The sequence below is a fragment of the Macaca thibetana genome, chromosome 16 (assembly GCF_024542745.1).
Source record: "Macaca thibetana thibetana isolate TM-01 chromosome 16, ASM2454274v1, whole genome shotgun sequence".
Lineage (NCBI taxonomy): Eukaryota > Metazoa > Chordata > Mammalia > Primates > Cercopithecidae > Macaca > Macaca thibetana.
The window spans coordinates 58,745,575-58,765,160 of record NC_065593.1 but is presented as its reverse complement, the minus strand read 5'-3'; the positions used below and the strand labels follow the sequence as shown (position 1 = coordinate 58,765,160).

General features: G+C 58.3%; 3 protein-coding genes and 2 pseudogenes across 3 annotated transcripts in view; 4 read left to right on the top strand and 1 right to left on the bottom strand.

Annotated features, from left to right (window-relative positions):
- The window catches only part of RPTOR (regulatory associated protein of MTOR complex 1), a 425,447-nt gene extending 423,260 nt beyond the window's left edge, over window positions 1–2,187 (top strand). Inside the window, exon 34 of the mRNA XM_050764125.1 lies at window positions 85–2,187. Coding sequence (XP_050620082.1) covers window positions 85–153 — 69 coding nt within the window. The 3' untranslated portion in view covers window positions 154–2,187. The remainder of the gene's footprint in view (window positions 1–84) is intronic.
- Window positions 1–19,586, top strand: part of BAIAP2 (BAR/IMD domain containing adaptor protein 2) — a 318,844-nt gene that overhangs the window by 165,721 nt on the left and 133,537 nt on the right. The gene's annotated exons all lie outside the window — the stretch shown is intronic.
- Window positions 5,059–7,757, bottom strand: LOC126939119 (uncharacterized; annotated as a pseudogene).
- On the top strand, window positions 9,733–10,832 carry LOC126939144 (60S ribosomal protein L12-like; annotated as a pseudogene).
- The window catches only part of NDUFAF8 (NADH:ubiquinone oxidoreductase complex assembly factor 8), a 269,205-nt gene continuing 267,467 nt past the window's right edge, over window positions 17,849–19,586 (top strand). Inside the window, exon 1 of the mRNA XM_050764118.1 lies at window positions 17,849–17,852. The gene's annotated coding sequence lies outside the window, so the exon portion shown is untranslated. The remainder of the gene's footprint in view (window positions 17,853–19,586) is intronic.

Here is a 19,586-nt window from a genome sequence, read left to right as displayed (position 1 = left end):
GGATGCGGGTTGGCCCGCACGCCGCCCCCCGCCCGCAGTGTCCGCACCTGAACCCCTGCTTACCCTTCTGCTCTCTCCTTGCAGCCTCACCTGGCCGTGGGAAGCAACGACTACTACATCTCCGTGTACTCGGTGGAGAAGCGCGTCAGATAGCGGCGCGACCAGGCCCGCCAGGCCACGGCCACCTGCTGTACATAGTGAAGCTGCCACTTGCCGGGGCGCGGGGTGTCGGCTGCTGCGGCCCCGCGGTGTGAACGTTGGCTGCTGCCTTAGCTGCTGATGACGGCAGGAGGGCCCTGCTACTCGCTTTTGTCTGTCTTCGCTGTCATGTCCGGAACGTCAGGGACGGGGAGGGCTTAGGTTGACGGTGGCTTCCCACTGAGCACCAGCATCCAGGTGCACCCCCGCGGCCGCAGCGCGTCTGTCCCTCTCCTGTTCTGTGTTTCTCTGAGACGTTGAAAGGGGAAACACCTCATTTTATTTCCATGTAATCAGAGCATTAGCTGCAGCAAAACCCCCAGACAGCCCTGGAGGAGAGGCAGGCGCTGGGGCTCCTGCGGGTCCCTGGAGCAGCCGTCCCCATCAGGCCAAGAGCGAGCGAGAGGTGCTGCCCCAGCCAGGCCCACCGCCTCTCACAGTCAGTGCACGCAAGCAGGGACATTTCCTAGCCGGCTGGGGCACACTGGAAATTCGGGAAACCAAGAGAGAGGAAGAAGGAGACGCCCCTCTAGCTGGCGGTATGAAGAAAGCCGCCCAGGGGGCCGGGCTGTCCTTGGCCGCTGGCCGCATCACTGAACGGGAGGAGCGCAGCGCCTCCTCCACAGCCCACCCTCCCTGCACCTCCAGGTCTCTAGACTCTAGTTTTGGCCCCTCATGCAGAGCTGTCAGCAGGGGCCTCTGTGGCCGCGCACCGAAGAGGCAGGTCCTTGGCAGTGTAGCCCCTGCCTTAGTCCACAGGGCTCCTTTCCCTCCGAAGGGCTGCTCTTCCCCGCACGCGCAGGGGCGGCGGCCCGGCCTGTGGTCTCCGTGCCTGTGCCCACACACGGGTGTAGCACACGCATGTGCGGGCACCACGGCTGGCACCCTGGGGGCACACATGCAGGCGGCGTGGTCTCCCTGCTCTGTCCGCACACGTTCATCACACACAGGTGAGAGGCACTGCCGGGTCCTAGACGGCTCTGGGTGACACCAGCCCCATCTCCAGCCCTGAGTCGCCCATGCTGATGCGACCTTGGCTTGCAGCTGGGCCTGTGGTGCAGACAGGAGCTGTGTGGACAGTCCCGCCCAGGAGGGGCCTCAGGGCAGTTTTGCAAACAGAACACAACCACAATGATGGTATTTTGAAAAGCATTTTTTCCATGTTCGTCGGGAATCAGGATTATTGAGAGGTGGAGGAGCCAAGTGGCTTCATTGCGGCAGTAAGAGGCCCACAACCACGGGAGTGACAGCAGGCACGGTGAGGCCCGGCTCCCCTGTGGTGTGACTGGCGTCCTGCCGTGGCCAAGAGCATCTTCTGGGTGGATGGAACCCTGCCTGGCTGCGTTTGGTCAGAGAAACACGTGGTCTTCAGGGGGCTGAGCTGGAGTCTGAGCTGGGGCTGGCCGGGACATGACAAGGTGGGACAGAGGCGGCCCCTCCGCTGCTCTTTTTTGGAATGTGAGCTCCCACCAGAAGAAGGTTCCGGCACGAATCCCATCCCCACGTCTGGGCCGAGCGAGCAGACCAGGTCCGGAAGGTGTAGAGGGCCCCAACCCCCACAAGTCCCGGCCTCACTCAGCTCACAGGGCATGTCAGGCGGCAACGCCAGAATCTTCCAGAAGCCCAGCTCCACCCGCACACACAGCTTCCCGTCCAGTCCTTCAACTCGATTCTTACCTAACACGCGTTTCTGTTTGTTTTGAGACAAAACCACCACCTGTCAAAAGGCAGGTGGCTCCAGAGGGGACAAGACCCTCCTGCGCCCGCTCCGCCCCCGCGGGCTCCGCGTGCCACCTGCACGTGGGCTGTCTTCACAGGTCCGATGCGGAAATTCAATCACGACGTCAACCAGGGCTCGAGAGAGCGCCGGCCTAAAGGCTTCTTATCTCTATTTATTTTACCAAATGCGAATTGAGAAAGACTTTGACAAAACACAAAATGGCAATGTGAAGCTAAGAGCAGGACAAACAGTAAACAACACGCGCAGACTCTGGCTGGCGGCTGTGTCTTTACACAAACTGCCCACCCCCACCACAGGGGTCGTAGGTCAGAGGAGGGGTGGGGGGACCTTGCCCGGGTCCCCCTGCTGTCCCCAGGGCCACCAGCAGCTCTGCGTCCTGGGCGCTCTCCAGGCAGGCACCACGGCCATAGGGAGCCTGGCATGTTCAGGGGTGTGCAAAGGTCTCGGTCCTCATCTCCCGGGCAGCAATGCTCCTCCCAGGCAGTGCCCCCAGCCTGTGGCACAGACCCCACGTCGGGGAGCACGCTCTGTGGTGAGAGCTGTGCTGTGACGTAGGCCGGACACATTTCTTTTTTTTTTTTTTTTTTTTTGAGACAGAGTCTCGCTCTCTCGCCCAGGCTGGAGTGCGGTGGCGCGATCTCGGCTCACTGCAAGCTCCGCCTCCCGGGTTCACGCCATTCTCCTGCCTCAGCCTGGCAAGCAGCTGGGACTACGGGTGCCCGCCACCACGCCCGGCTAATTTTTTGTATTTTTTTTTTAGTAGAGACAGGGTTTCACCGTGTTAGCCAGGATGGTCTCGATCTCCTGACCTCGTGATCCGCCCGCCTCGGCCTCCCAAAGTGCTGGGATTACAGGCATGAGCCACCACACCCGGCCCACATTTCTTTTTCTTTAAAATGACGGTTACCCTCTCACAGTCAGAGGCCCCTTTCAAGTCTGCGTTGAAATCTGGGCCACGTCAGAGTTGCTGGGGGAGAAGCCATTTGCCCACCTCTGGAGGCCTCCGCTCTCCTTGACTCGTGGCCCCTTCCACTTCAGGGCCTCTGAGCCACGCCCACCACCACTTCTCCTCCTGATGCCGGAAGTGTTTCCAGGCCTGGGGGCCCTGCCCGCCTCGGGTTGTGCGGGTCCTTAGTCCTAATCACATCTGCACATCCCTCTGGTCAACTCTTTCTGGGTTTTTTGTTTTGAGACGGAGTCTCGGTCACCCTGGCTGGAGTGCAGTGGCGCGATCTTGGCTCACCTCAACTTCTGCCTCCTGGGTTCAAGCAGTTCTCCTGCCTTAGCCTCTCGAGTAATGAGTAATTAGCCACCACACCTGGCTAATTTTTATATTTTTAGTAGAGACGGGGTTTCGCCATGTTGGCCAGCCTGGTTTTGAACTTTTGACCTCAGGTGACCCACCCGCCTCAGCCTCCCAGCGTGAGCCACCACGCCTGTCCCTGTCTGGCCAATTCTTTCAAGGCTCCTGTATCTAGATCACACTCTGCTCTGCAGGTCGTGGTCTGTCCCCTGGGGCTTTTCGCAAGCAGGAAGGTCTGTGCAGGGGTTGGCAGCTGGGGAGAATGTTCTGGAAGCCACAGCAGAGGCAACAGGCCTGGGCATGGTCCTGCAGGGTGAGTGGGAGACAAGGGTCTGTGGGGACGGTCATGTCAGCCACTCTGCACCACCACAGGGCCCTGACTTCCTGGAGAGCTTGGGAACAGGCTCTTGTCCCCCGACCAGATGTTGGGTCTCAGGCATTGAGTAACCTGGCCGAAGCCCTGTCTGTCGGGTGGTGGCAGTGACTGGGGTCCTAACACCACCCCAAGGCCATGTGCAGAGACGTTTGCTCCAACACTCGGGCTGGGGGGTGGGTTGGGGCTGGGGGAGCCACACACTCTGGACCTACAGGTGCTGCCTGTGCAAGGCATGTCGCGCCCTGGAGCAGGCGGGTGGGAGTGGCAGCTCGGGACCCAGAGGCGGCACCTGCTACCCGCTGGTCCCCACCCACCATGGCCTCATCACCAGGGCTCGTGCCTCCTCAAGGACGTCCTCTCTCGCTCAGCACTGCACTGAATGGCCCTTCAGGGCTTTCTTCGTGTTCATGTCATCCCTTATTCCAGTCACTGCAGCCTGGGTGGCCCTGGGAGGGGCAGAGGCCGGGAAAGCCCCTCTGGAGGCTCTTGACAAGGTCCTTAGAGGGTGGGCAGGCGTGGGGGTCAGCCAGGCCAGGGACAGCAGCAGCGCCTGCCGTGGGACACGTGGGTGCACGGAGGCTGGGTGGGTGTGGCCGGGGCGGGGGCACAGCAGAGAACGGAGGGCCAAGATTTGAGAACAGCCTTGGCCTTGAGGCCCCTGTGTCCCCAGAATGACAGAGCCACTCTGCCCGAAGCTTCCTGTGGCTGCGGCCACCAACGTCCACAAGCTGTGGCCACTGAGAGCAACACAGATGCACACTCAGGCTCACTGGGCTAAAATCCAGGATTTGGCCGGGCTGCGCTCCCCTGGACAGACCCCTTTCTCACGTGTTCCAGCTCCCAGAGGCAGCCTGCAGCCCATGGCTCCAGCCCCTTCCTCTCTCTCCAGAGCCAGCAGTTGCTGGTCCAGTCCTCACCTCCTCACTGAGCCTGACCCGCCTGCCTCCCTCCTCCACTTTTTTTTTTTTTTTGAGAGGGTCTCACTGTCACCCAGGCTGGAGTGCAGGGGTGTGTCATGGCCACTGCAGCTTTGACCTCCTAGGCTCAAGCAATCCTCCCACCTCAGCCTCCTGAGTAGCTGGGACCACAGGCATGCGCCACCACACCCGGCTAATTTTTGTTTACTTTTTGTAGAGTCGAGACTCAGTCTCACTTTGTTGCCCAGACTGGCTTCGAACTCCTGGATTCAGGGGATCGTGCTACCTCGGCTTCCCAAAGCGCTGGGATTGCAGGTGTGAGCCCCACGCCAGCCCCTCCTCCACTTTTAAGGAACTTGTGATTACACTGGGCCCCCCTGGATGCTCCAGGGTCACCTCCCTAGTTTAAAGTCAGCTGATCCAACCTTCGTTTCAAATACAACCTGGATCCCCCGAGCTAGGTAGTCACAGGCTGCCACTAGGATGTGGACGTCGTTAGGATGTGGACATCATTAGGGGACACTATGCTGCCAACCAATCCCTGTCTGCAAGCCAAAGACCCTCCCACCAGGCAGAGCCCATGAACACTCAGGGGTCTTGGGCAGCAGGCGGGTGGCACAGGGCGAGGAGATGCTCAGTGGGGTTGGGGGAAGCACCGGCCCCAGTGGGGCTCCCAGATCTCAGGGCCAAGGCATGGGGAGCTGATACCACGTCCGAGTGCTTGGGGCTGCCGGTAAACAAGTCGATCCCCCGTGACACAGCGGCTGCTCCCGAGCCCCAGCCAGGGCCAGAACGCAGGGCACGAGCAGTTGCCATGGAATCCTGGAATTCTGCACTGAATTGCAGTTTGTTTCAGGCAAGGATGCCTGGCACTCACGCCGCTGTGCTGGGCGGGTTTCTGTTGAGAGTCCTGTTTTTCCCATTAGCATCAGTTTTTCTGTCACTGAGACTTGAGTACAAATCGAGTGCTCGTAAACATGGGGATGGGCGCGCGGCAGAAGCTGGCCTCGGGGGAGGCGAGGGCTGAGTCAGGCCCACACCTGCCCCTGCTGCTACCAGACCCCGCGTGGCTGTGGCGAAGGGACCAGGCCTGGTGACACCACGTGGAGGAACGCTCAGTCCTCCGGCGAGGGACTGGTAAGGGCCAGGGGTGGCCACAGGGGCTGTCCCACCAAGGAGTGCCCACAGGAGTGTCAGCCACTGAGGCTGCCTCTCATGGAGGCTCCTGCTCATCGCAGCTCTGCTGGGTGGGACCACAGGCACCCGCCAGATGGGCAGCTGTGACCTCCAACACACATCTGTGCCTGGCCCCCTTCCAGGGGTCTCGGCAGATAGCCCTCGGGAGGTGGCAGAGCAGTTGTCCTCTGGGGGTCTGCGTCTCAGACTCAGTTACCGGGTGGTCCGGAGCCCATACGTACCCAGACGGAACAGAGCCTCGGAGTCAGGCACAGACCGGGAAGGAAACCTTGAAGGGCACAGGGCAGGCAGGGAGGCCAGGGCAGGGGCCAAGCAGGGCCTCCCACATCCGCCTGCGGAAGCCCCAGCACTGGAATCCCTGCACCCGGGCCTGAGGCTGTGTTTGGAGACAGGACCTTTGCACGGGTGAGTACGGTGAAACGAGGTCACCGGGGGGGGCCCTAATGCAATAGGACTAGTGTCCTTATGAGAAGGAAGATTAGGACGCAGCTGTGCACAGAGGGACAGCCATGCAAGGACACAGCCTACCTGCCAGGGAGAGTGGTCCGGGAAGAAGGTAGCCCAGAGGCCCCTCCATCTCCATGTCCAGCCTCCAGACGGAGTGGGTGGGAGGGAATACAGGCCTGCTGCTCAGGCTGCCGGGCCCACGGTGGTTTGCTAGGTGGCCCAGGGACACTGACGCCACCGTGGCACCTCCAAGCCCCAGCCTGTACCTCATCTTAACATGGGGACAGTCACTGCAGGCAGGAGTGCTGTGAGCAAACAAGATCACAGAAGCTTCCAGAACGGCACAGGCACCAGGGAAGCACCTGATGGACCCTGTCCGAGGTCACACCTGAGGACTCACAACTGCGGGTGCCACAGGGGTTGGGAGCTGGGAAGAACACAGCTCAGCCAGTGCCAAGTCCCAGGGCAGCATGGTATCCACCTAGACCATCAGAGGAGAGCGGACCCTGAGCTGGGCCTGGTCACCTGGTGCCACCCAGATGAGGCCATATCCTGTCCGTGGCTCCTGAGCTGGAGGAGGAAGAGCCCAACCGCGTGGGCCCTGCCCGTCCTTCCCGCTCCTCCACCTTGGGAAGGAGCCTCCTGCAGCTGTTGAGATGGCTTCCCTGCCCATCCCATCCTCCCCTGCGCATCCCGTCGGCCTGACTGCAGCCTCCTCTGCATAATGAGCCGGGGGGTCCCTCCTCCTGGGCCCCACAGTCCCCGTGCTGGCCCTGCCATCCCAGGGGCAGGAGCAGCCACAGGGGTCCTGGGGCTCTGAGGCTCCATCCACTGTTGTGTGACCCAGGCACCAGTGTCCACAGAACACAGGACAAGAGTTACACGCCCAGCCCCGCCACCCCACTGTGAGGACAGAGAAGGCATGGTGTGACCTGCCGCCTGGTGGAGGGCTGTGACCATGGAGGGTGCTGGGATGAGAGCTTTGGGTGGCCTGGATGCACCTACCCCCGCTGCTGCCTGGAAGTGGGGTCTCTGCTCCCCAGGGCTGGGGGGCCATGAGTTCACCTCTGTCGTCGGTGTCAGCATGACAAACCCCACTGGTGCCGCTCACAGCAGGAGCCCACATCTCAGGCCAGCCCCTCTGCCACGCCACCTGCCTCACAGCCAGAGGTGGAAACAGCAACTCTGGGGAGAACTGGGGGTGCCGTGGCCACCGGGTCCCTGAGGCTCATGGAGGAGAGCGAGGCGAGGAGAGCCGTGGCGCCGGGCCCTGCCTTCAGAACCAAGCGCTCGCCCTTTGCAGCTGCAGAGCTGTCCCAACGGGTGGGCGCGGGGCTGCCGTGTAGCTGTGCAGAGCGCGCTCTAAATGGGGTCTGTCGCCGGCTCCTGAGCTCATGGGTTCTCCCGAGATGCTTGTGGCACATGAGTCATTGTCCTTCTTAACAGCATCGCTGAACGGAGAAAAGGCCCTTTGGAAATTGATCGCAGCCCCTGGATGTGTCTCTTGGAGCACAGGACCCTCAGTTCCCACCTGGCAAACCAGGCTTCATGTGCCCAAGACAGGGCTGGGCAGCCCATGCGCTCCACCCCTCCCCCGCCAGCCTGCACTTCCTCCCCCATCACCCATGCAGCCCCTGAGACACCCGCTGTCCCCGGCCCTGGGTCCTGATATGGCAGGAAAGGCCGTTCAGGACCCCCCACCTCCCACCTCCTCCTCCAAAACCCAGACCTCACTTCCCAGAAGGCCATCACTGCAGCGTCCTCCAAACAGCCTGTGGCCCCACAGGCACACTCCGAGTTTGCTTCCAGGGGCCGGGAAGTGAGGAGCCCCCAGTGCTGAGGCCAGGGACACTCATGCAGGGCTCACAGCCACCAGCAACAGCCAACAAGGTCACTACCCAAGGCTGCTTCAGTCATCCTGCCAGGTGGCCTCCTGGGCCCAGAAGGCTGATGTCACTCACACTCAGCATCGGAGGGCAGACGCCATCTGATGAGGTCAGAAGAGCTGCCCAGACCCCAGGACCCCCACTGACATCCCCACAGCCTGGAGGGGCCAACAGAACCACAGCCGCATCTGCAGGGAGAGGCACGGGGTACCTCAAAGCTGTGGGTTCCCCTCTGGCCTCCCCTTGGAGGCTCTCCTGGCTGCCCTCCAGGGTCATCCACCATCCACCACAGGCGAGCTGGAGGGGTGGGTGGAAAGGCTTTGCCAGAGGGTCTAAATCCCCAGGGCCCTCCAGGAAGGACAAGCTGTGGGGCCAGGAAGCTCCACAGCCTCCAACTCAGGGCTGGCAGGAGCTGGGGGCTAGGAATTCCCCACATGGGGTCCCAGCCTCACCTCCCAGCAAGGGGAGGCCCAGAGAACTGCCCGCACACCCCCACCAACTGCTCCCCAGTCCTGGCCCCTGCCTGGCTCACCGTGGTCAGAGTTCGCCCCACAGAGAACCAGCTCCCAACTGCTGGCCGCTTCCACCTTCAGCAGCTGCTGGGTCAACCAGGTCCCACCCTGCAGCCAACCAGGTCCCACCCTGCAGCCAACCAGGTCCCACCTGCAGCCAACCAGGCCCCACCCTGCAGCCAACCAGGCCCCACCTGCAGCCAACCAGGTCCCACCCTGCAGCCAACCAGGTCCCACCTGCAGCCAACCAGGTCCCACCTGCAGCCAACCAGGCCCCACCCTGCAGGCAACCAGGTCCTACCCTGCAGTCAACCAGGTCCCACCCTGCAGCGAGGGCCCCCAAACCCAGCACTGGGGGAGCCAGCCCAGAAAGCACCAGCCCCAGGGCAGCACAGGGCCTCTCACAGCCCCCCAGCGAGCAGCCCGGGATCCAGAAGGTGCCAGGGAGTGCAAGAGCAAGGCACATTGGGTTTACCAGCCACGGCCCCCTCCATGCCCTCCGTGTTAGAAGGAGAAAGAAAACGCAGGAGATGCAGACTGTGGAGCGGGACCAGCCACCACCTGCGTGGAGCAGAGGCCCAGTGGGCACGGGATCTGGACCAACAGAGCCTGCCTGGGTGGCGCACACCATCTATGTGAGAGACAAGAGTTTAAGGGCTCCCAGAAAGGCCCCCAGCCATGGCAAGGAGGGGCTGGATGCAGGAGAGGCAGTTTGTCGCTGGCACGGTAGCATGACCTGCCCTGCAGGAGGAGGAGCCCCTGGGCAGTAACACAGCTGACCTCATCTTCATACTCTGAGCCCAGCTTCTCCCCTAACTGGAAGACCCAGATGAGGCACTGCTGTCAACCCAGTTGGCTAGGAAAGCCCTGACCGTGTGCAGGATGCCCATCCTCACAGCCTGTAAAGGGAGGAGACTGGGCCAGGCGCAGTGGCTCACACCTGTAATCCCAGTACTTTGGGAGGCCGAGGCAGGCGGATCACGAGGTCAGGAGATCGAGACCATCCTGGCTAACACGGTGAAACCCCGTCTCTACTAAAAATACAAAAAAATTAGCCGGGCGTGGTGGCAGGTGCCTGTAGTCCCAGCTACTCAGGAGGCTGAGGCAGGAGAATGGCGTGAACCCAGAAGGTGGAGCTTGCAGTGAACCGAGAGATCACGCCACTGCACTCCAGCCTGGGCGACAGAGCGAGACTCCGTCTCAAAAAAAAAAAAAAACAAGGTCAAAGTCATACACCTGAGGTTAGCGGGGGGCAAAGTCGGTGTCACATCTGCGCTGGCCCCCAAGACCGCCCCATGGGTCTATCTCCAAAAAAGGCTGGTGATGACATTGCCAAGGCAACCAGTGACTGGACGGGTCTGAGGATTACAGTGAAACTGACCATTCAGAACAGACAGGCCCAGAGTAAGGTGGTGCCTTCTGCCTCTGTCCTGATCATCAAAGCCCTCAAGGAACCGCCAGGAGACAAAAAGAAACAGAAAAACATTAAACACAGTGGAAATATCACTTTTGATGAGATTGTCAACATTGCTCCACAGATGCGGCACTGACCTTTAGCCAGAGAACTCTCTGGAGCCATTACAAAGATCCTGGGGACTGCCCAGTCTCCGGGCTGCAATGCTGAAGGCCGCCACCCTCATGACATAGATGACATCAACAATGGTGCCGGGGAATGCCCAGCTAGTTAAGAAGCACAAAGGAAAATACTTCAATAAAGGATCATTTGACAATTAAAAAAAAAATAAAAAGAAAACCAGAAAATCACAAGTTGATGAGGATGTGGACAAATTGAAACCCTCCTGCATTGCTGGTGAAAATGGAAAATTGTGCAGCCACTGGGGAAAATCGTTCGGCGGTTCCTCAAGAAGTTAAGCCTGGGATCACCATTAGACCCAGCAATTCCACTCCCAGATATATACCCAAGAGAAATTAAAACATGTCCATGCAGAAACTTGTACAGGAATGTTTATAGGACATTATTCATAACGGCCAAAAGGCAGAAACAACCAAAGGTGCAACGATGAATGAATAGATAAACACAATGTGGTATATTCATACTGTGGAATATTATGCAGCCTTGAAAAGGAAGCACTGAAGCATGCTATAATGAGGATGCCTCCTGCAAACACATGGAATAAAAGAGGCCAGATTCCAGAGGCCATATTGTGCAATTCCTTTTATATGACATATCCAGAATAGGTAAAACCATCCCAACTTCAGAAAGGAGACCGGTGGCACCAGGGGGTGAGGGGAGAGGAGGAATGAGCGGTGACACTAAGTTTTGTGTTTTTTCTTTTTTTTGAGACAGAGTTTTGCTCTTGTTGCCCAGGCTAGAGTGCAATGGTGCAATCTGAGCTCACTGCAACTTCCACCTCCTGGGTTCAAGTGATTCTCCTGCCTCAGCCTCTCTAGTAGCTGGGATTACAGGCACCCACCACCATGCCCAGCTAATTTTGTGTTTTTAGTAGAGACGGGGTTTCTCCATGTTGGTCAGGCTGGTCTTGAACTCCCGACCTCAGGTGATCCGCCCGCCTCGGCCTCCCGGAGTGCTGGGATTACAGGTGTGAGGCACCGCACCTGGCCCTTACTGAGTATTTTTCTGGGGTGATTAAAATGTTTTGACACAGATAGAGATGGTGGTTGTACAACATTGTGAATACACTAAATGCCACTGAAATGTACACTTTAAAATAGTTAATGGGGCCGGGCGCGGTGGCTCACGCCTGTAATCGCAACACTTTGGGAGGCCGAGGTGGGCAGATCACCTGAGGTCAGGAGTTCAAGACCAGCTTGGTCAACATGCCATCTAAGCTAAAAATACAAAAATTAGCCAGGCGTGGTGGTGCATGCCTGTCATCCCACCTACTCAGGAGGCTGAGACAAGAGAATTGCTTGAACCTGGGAGGCAGAGGTTGCAGTGAGCCAAAATTGTACCGCTACACGCCAGCCTGGCCAACAGAGCAAGACTCTGTCTCAATAGATAAATAAATAATAAAATAAAATGATTAGTTGTTAGCCAGATGTGGTGGCACAGACTGTAGTCCTAGCTACACGGGAGGCTGAGGTGGGAGGATTGCCTGGGCCCAGGAGTTGGAGGCTGCAGTGAGCTATAATTGCCACCGCACCCCAGCCTGGGTGACAGAATGAGACTCTGTCTCTAAAAAATAAAAATAAAATCAATTAGTTAATTGCGTGTTATATGAATTACACTTCCATTTTTTTTCATTGACGAAAATACAAACTGACGCCAGAGAACGCGGCTCCGGTCGTGCCTTTGGTCCCTCCAGGTTTGAGCGAGAGGATTTGCTGTGAGAAACAGAAGTCTCTTAAGACAGTGACCTGAGAGGGAGGGTGCCTGCTGCCTTGGTCTGAACATCGTGTCCCTCCAAACCCCCGTTGGAACTGAATCCCCAGTCTAGTGTATTAAGAGGTGGGGCCCTTCAGGGTAATTGGGTCATGAGGGCGCCTCCCCTGTGAGTGGGATTAAAAGCCTGTATAAGAGGCTTCACACCTCGGCTCCCTTTTGCTCTCCTGCCTCCTGCCATAGGGGGACACAGTGCTCAAGGCGCCATTGTGGAAGCTGAGAGCCACCCTCGCCAGACACAGGACTTCCAGCTCATTGACCTTGGACTTCTCAGCCTCCAGAACCGCAAGAAAGAAATGTCCATTGTTGGCCGGGCGCGGTGGCTCAAGCCTGTAATCCCAGCACTTTGGGAGGCCGAGACGGGCGGATCACGAGGTCAGGAGATCGAGACCATCCTGGTTAACATGGTGAAACCCCGTCTCTACTAAAAATACAAAAAACTAGCCAGGCGAGGTGGCGGGCGCCTGTAGTCCCAGCTACTCCGGAGGCTGAGGCAGGAGAATGGCGTGAACCCGGGAGGCGGAGCTTGCAGTGAGCTGAGATCCGGCCACTGCACTCCAGCCTGGGTGACAGAGCGAGACTCCGTCTCAAAAAAAAAAAAAAAAAAAAAAAGAAATGTCCATTGTTCACAAATTACCCGGTCTCTGAATTCTGTTACAGCAGCGTGAACAGACTAGGATCCAAGGACTCGCCAAGGACCCTAAGGGGCCGGAGTCATGAGACACAAATCCAGGCCTGGAACAGCCCAGAAAAACAGGCGAACATCAGGCAGCCCCAGGGACCCCCTGCTCTCATGGTCACGAGGCCAGCAGCCCGGCCCCCAGCTCTGTGATCCCCTCATCTCTGGGGGAAGTCACCTGGAGGGGCCCCTGTGGCCAGGACTGAGGCCTCCTGCCCACAACCACTCAGATGAGCGTGGAGGTAACTCCAGCAGCCTCCCGGGCTTGAGATGAAGCCGGCCAGCAGCAGAGCTGCAGAATTCTGACTCCAGGGGCGGCCTGTGCCACTACACATTCATCATCTATCACGCGCAATAAGTGACCCAAGGACTCAGCAGCTGAAAGCGGCTGACATCATCGCACACACTCTCAGGCCAGGAGACCAGAAGTGGCTCAGCAGGAAGCCGGGCTCGGGTCTCCCAGGGGTGGCCATCCAGCTGTCAGCCAAGAGGGAGGCCACCGTGCCATTAATGACCCAATCTCAAAAGTGACCTGCCATCACTCTGCTCTGCCCTTGGTCACTCAGACCAACCCAGCGCAGGGTGAGTGGGGACGCAAGGACCATCTGAGGGCCTGTGGCAGCCTCCTGTGGCCACAGCTGATGTGAGCTCATCCCACCTCCCCGAGCTTCCTCCTGCCCCAAGCCTGGTCTTCTGGCCCCTTCCTGGCTCTCTTCAAGCCATCCCGCCCAGCATCCTTCCTGAGCTTCAGATCATTGGCACAGCGCACCCAAAACACACCCTCCAGGCCCGGGCGATCCCCCTCCTGGCTGCTCATGTCCCCTCAGGCATGTGAGCCTCCCAGTCGCCTGATTCCGGCCACGACCATCACTCCCGGGGGGCCACTTCAGCTGCCTGCCTGGCAGTCCCAGCTCCACCCCGCACAGGCCGCTATACTCCTCCCTGCCTCAGTTTCCCCCATGGAATGCAGACGGTCCCCCGTCCTCCTGGAAGGCTGGCTGTGTGGGAGCTGGGGCAGTGGTGTGTGTGCAGCCTGTGACCCCTGTGTCAGCCGATGTCATCTGCTAAGTGGCGTCACGTCTGCCCAGGGGCTTAGGCCAAAGGCTGACTTCGCCCCCATGCCCCTTCCCCTCAGGGCCGTTCCTGCCCATCCAGCTGCTCTCACCAGGTTGACCCATGGCCTCCAAGCCTGTTTCCCTCCTGGGTGAGGGCCAAGTGCTTCTGGCTGGCCGAAAACAGGGGCGGACCAGCCCCGGGGCTGCCATGCCCCACCCACCAGCCAGTCCTGGCATTGCACTGTCACCCCGCTGTCCCTCTATCTGGGGTTCAGGCTCCTGAGATCAGATCCCATATCCTCAAGGAAGAGTTCCCTGACTATCCACCCAGCATCCCTCCACCTCAGCACCCCCTCCATTCCCCTGTATCCCCTGTCATATGCAAACCCCACGACAAAGGGACTGCAGTTCTCAGAGCAGGGCCTGCCCAAGGTAGGCGCTGAAGGAATGAATGAATATGAATGAGTGTATGAGTGAGTGAGTGAGTGAGTGGGTGAATGAGTGGGTGAAAAAGTTAATGAGCAAGTGTATGAATGGGTGGGTGGATGAGTGGGTGGGTGAGTGGGTGGATGAGTCAAAGAATGAGTGAGTCAGTGAATGAGTAAGTCAATGAGTGAGTGAATGAATGTGTGACTGTGTGAGTGAATGAGTGGATGAATGAATGAATGAGTGAATGAGTGTGTGAGTGTGTGAGTGAATGAATGAGTGTGTGGGTGAATGGGAGGATGAATGAACGAGTGTGTGTGTGAGTGAATGAGTGAATGAATGAGTGTGTGAGTGTGTGAGTGGGTAAATGAGAGGATGAAATGAATGAGTGAATGAGTGATGGAATGTGTGTGTGAGTGAATGAGTGAATGAATGTGTGTGTGAACGAGTGAATGTGAGTGAATGAGTGAATGAGTGTGTGTGTGAGTGAATGTGTGAGTGAATGAGTGTGTAAGTGAGTGAATGAGTGGGTGAATGAGATGAATGAATGAATGAGTGAATGAGTGATGGAATGTGTGTGTGAGTGAATGAGTGAATGAATGTGTGTGTGAACGAGTGAATGTGAATGAGTGAATGTGTGTGTGTGAGTGAATGTGTGAGTGAATGAGTGTGTGTGTGAGTGAATGAGTGAATGAATGCGTGAATGAGTGTGTGTGTGAGTGAATGAGTGGGTGAATGAGAGGATGAATGAATGAGTGAATGAGTGAGGGAGTGGGTGAGTGAATGAATGAATGAGGGAGAGAGGGAATGAATGAGGGAGTCAGTGAGGGATGGAGAGATGCAGTGAGGGAGTTAAAGAGCGGGTGAATGAATTAATCAATGAGTAAGTGAATGAATGAGTGAATGAGTGAGCCAGTGAGGGATGGAGGGAGTGAGTTAATGAGCAGGTGAATGAATGAGTGAGAGAGGGAATGAATGAGTGAGAGAGGGAGTGAATGAGTGAGTGAGTCAGTGAGGGACAGAGGGAGTGAAGGAGTTAATAAGCAGGTGAATGAATGAGTGAATAAGGAAGTGAGTGAATGAGGGGGTGAATGAATGAATGAGGGAGGAAATGAATGCGCAGGTGAATAAATGAATGAATGAAGGAATGAGTGAAGCGGGAGGGAGGGAGCAGGTGAATAAATGGATGAGTGAATGAGTGAGGGAGTGACTTCATCGAGCCCCGCAGGTCCCGCGGCCACAGGGCCTCCCACTCCCCGTGCCCCGCCCCGCCCCCGCGGGGTTCCGGGACGCCCCGTCTCTGCTGCCGTCCGTGCAGGAGCCTGCACAGCGGAGGGGCCGGCGAGGACTCCGGGGCGTCCTGCCGGGGTCTGGGAGCCCCTTAGGGGTCTGCGGGTCTCTCCCGCAGGGGTGTGGGGTCCCGCCCGCCGGGGTCCGGGTCTCTCCCGCCGGGGTCTGGGAGCCGCCCCCGCTGCCAGGGCCGCCGGCTTTCCCGGTCCTGCAGCGCCACCGCGTGGCCGCCGCAGCCGCTGCTCCTTCCCCTGGCGCGGGGGTCGCCGCTGCCCGCCGGGGCGGGACCGGCTGCTGGGACGTCAGCCCCGAGGCCCCGCGCCACCCCTTCCTGCCCCATTTCTACCGCAGCTCTCGAGCACCCACAAGATGTCTTCACCCTTAACCCCCTGCAACCCAGCGCCCCTACTCCACGGGTCCCTGAGGGTCCCCACCAGGCAGGATCTTCCCTCTGGGCCACCCGGGGCCTCGTCTGGGAGCAGCCCCGTCCTCCGCGGCGCTGGCGCCAGCCCCTCCAGGGACACCTCTTCCCCAGGCCGCCAGGGAGTGTCTGCAGCCGCGGGTCCCTCCAACCCCGCACTTCTGTGCGCCACCAGCACTTCCCGGGCTCCCGCCCATGCCCTGGGGATTTGCTGCTTTTGACTTCTTCCAGAATGTTCCTCAGGCTCATCATTTTCTCTGCTCCCTACGTCACCACTGCTTAGTCTGACCCTGAAGATCCCGCTAGGAGCGTGGAGAAGGTGGCAGCTCCCCCACATCCCCTGGGCCCCACCGATGCGGGGCACCTGCGAGGACAGGTGCAGTCCCCGCTTCATGATCCCAGGGTCTCCTGGCCCAAGCCAGGCGTCAGCACGCAGCCCAGGCAGGTCACCTGCGACACAGTGAAATCCTTTCCCTCTCTCCACGCTTCTCGGCCCCACCTTCCCTCCCTCCCGACTAGGCATGGGCTCAGGCGTGAGTGCTACTCCCAGGCCCGGTAACCATAGGCCTTTACCTGCCCTGGCTGCAGCTGACTAGGCTGGGATTGGAAGACGGAGAAGGAGGGCTGCCCTCTCCACCGGCGGGCCCTCCGGCCCTAGGAGGAAGCTGGCCGCATGGTCAGGGAAGAGGAGATGAGGGACAGAGAGTGGGAGGGCTTCCTCCATTGGTGACTGCATTGGTCGGTTCCTGCACCCAGAAGGCCTGGGGCCACCTCCGTGGAGTGGAGCCACCAGCACCACCCCCAGAGGCTGGTGGACACCTGGGCGGAGAGAACAATTGGATGATGTCATGTTGACATCATTGGCCTCACAGGAACCACATCTCACTGGCTGCCTCCCGTTTGTGTGTCATTTGAAGGCCACCCCAAATGTCACCTCCTAATTGGAGCCTTCCTGGATCCCCCCCAGCCTTCCCATCTCGTGTTCCAGGCCGGCTGTGGGTAGGCAGCTTGGCCCCATGCTGCCTGCTGAGGGATCCCGGGCGAGTGTTCCCAGCGGGAAGGGCTCTTGTGAGACGGAGGCAGTGGGAGAGGAGTAGAATCCGTGTCCTTGTTCCTGGCTCTGGCCCACGTGAGGTCTTGCCGTGGCGGGTGGGCATTTTCACGCTGGTGCTGGGGACAGCTGTGGCCATCACCAAGGGTTTCTTGTGGTCCCTGCAACCTCCCGACTCTAAACACTCGCCATGTCCCCACGATCCAGGGATGGGACTCCCCGGCCTTCATTCCTCCAACTCCTAATGATTTTTGAAGGACTTAATCCTTGTATTAAACACCTCCCTTCTTGAAATGCCCAGAGGGGTTCCTGTTTTCCGGGGCAAAGCTCAGGTGCTGATCTCATGGCTGTGTTAAGGGCGGATTGTGCCTCCCCGAAACTCACGGGTTGAAGTCCTGCCCCTAGCGCTGCAGAACGGGACCTCGGCTGGAGATGGCATCATTGCAGATGTCATTAGTTAAGGTAGGCAGTGCTAGGGCAGGTTCCTCCATATAACCTATATTGTCCTTATAAAAAGGTAACATTTGGACACAGTCATAACACGAGAGAACACGCTGGAAAGATGAAGGCAGAGGACAGGGTGATATTTCTACAAACCAAGGGACACCGAAGGCTGCCCACAGTCACCGGGGCCAGCGGGAGGCATGGGCCGCATTCTCCCTCGGAGCCTCAGAAGGAATGCCCCCTGCTGCCTGCAAGGACCAGGGGCAGACTGGCGATTTCCGACAGCAGGGGAAAGATGACATCTTTGAAATCACACACAAGAGCACTGCAGTCTCAGTTCAAGTCAGAGGGAGAAAATCAGAAAACAAGGAGGACCAGCGAAGAAAATCTTCTGGTAGCAAGACCGCGGCATCTGAAAATGATTTCCCAAGTTTTACCCTACGGCTCGGAGGATTACAATGGAAATTAAATTCTCAGCCTCCCCAGGTAGCCTGTGTGAACCTTACAGCAGAGCGGGGGAAGTGGGGATGGAAGGAGCTGAGGGGTAACCCTGACCCCCTGCCCAGGGAGTCCCACTCAGCCTTGCTTGCCGGCAGGAGCCGCCCTCCTCCCTATCTGAGGCAGCTCCCCGCCTGGGACGCCTCGCCTGAAGCACCTGCCTGCGGCAGGAGGCTGATTCCCCTTGAGATCCAGGCCCATCACCCCTGGTTGCCTCTAACCCCATAACTGGACTGAGATCCCAGCTGACTCCAGGGAGAAAAGTAAAAACCTGCCACACCCCAAGATTATCACGATTTTGCTAATTCAAGCTGGAGACTAGTGGTAAGCGTGGATCCCACTGTCTGGGCGACTGTGCACTCCAGGGACTCTGGGCTTAATTGTCTGCCTGAGCATCTGTGAGAAACCAGAGCACTTCGCTCTATTTTTTGCTGGAAACTTGGACTTGGACGGGCACGGTGGCTCACACCTGTAATCCCAGCATTTTGGGAGGCCGACGCAAGCAAATCACCTGAAGTCAGGAGTTCGAGACCAGCTTGGCCAACACGGCGAAACCCAGTCTCTACTAAAAATACAAAAAGTTAGCTGGGCGTGGTGGTGGGCGCCTGTAATCCCAACTACTCAGGAAGCTGAGGCAGGAGAATCGCTTGAACCCAGGAGGCAGAGGTTGTAGGGAGCCGAGATCACGCTATTGCACTCCAGCCTGGGCAACAGAACGAGACTGTCTCAAAAAAAAAAAAGCAAGCAAGCTGGACTTAACAGTTGCCCAGCTGAGATGCCAGGGTTTTCTCGGTAGAGCACAGAGAGAAGAATCTAACGGCATAGAGAGCCAGGAATGCCAAATGGATTCATCAGGTACAACCCACTGCCTGTCCCTCATCACATCCCCAAAACATTCCCTTTACGAAGGCCTGCGACTTGCCCGCAAGGAGCCTCTGAGCTCTGCAGGCCACAGACAACAGAGATGCCGCCAACAAGACTGTGTCCCCTGATCTCTCACGGGACCCTGGAGTGGCAAAGACCAACAGTCTGAGATGGTGACAGGAGGGGAGGCCAGCTGGGAGCAGAGGTCAGGGCCCTTGGCCAATGGGTCAAGCATCCCCAGAACTGAAAAAGATGGACAGTCTATGAAAGCTTAAATTGATCATTTTTTTAAAAGCCAGGTCAGGCGCGGCGGCTCTTGTCTATATCCCAGCGCTTTGGGAGGATGAGGACTGGGGATCACTTGAGATCAGGAGTTCGAGACCCACCTCGGCAACATAATGAGACCACCCCCCCCCCCCCATCTCTACAAAAAATACACAAATTAGCCAGGTGTGCTTGTGCGCACCTGTGGTCCCAGCTACTTGGGAGGCTGAGTGGAGCGGATCACCTGAGCCCAGGAGGTCAAGGCTGCAGTGAGCTGTAACGGCACCACTGCACTCTAGCCTGGGCAACAGTGAGACCTGTCACACACACACACACACACACACACACTACAATAACAAACCCAGATCTAGGCCAGGCGCAGGGGCTCACACCTGTAATCCCAGCACTTCGGGAGGCCAAGGTGGGTGGATCACCTGAGGTCAGAAGTTTGAGACCAGTCTGGCCAACATGGTGAGACCCCATCTCTACTAAAAATACAAAATATTACCCAGGTGTGGTGGCTCATGCCTGTAATTCCAGCTACTCTAGAGGCTAAGGCACGAGAATCACTTGAACCTGGGAGGCAGAGGCTGCAGTGAGGCAAGATCACGCCACTGCACTCCAGCCTGGGCGATAGAGTGAGACTGTTTCAC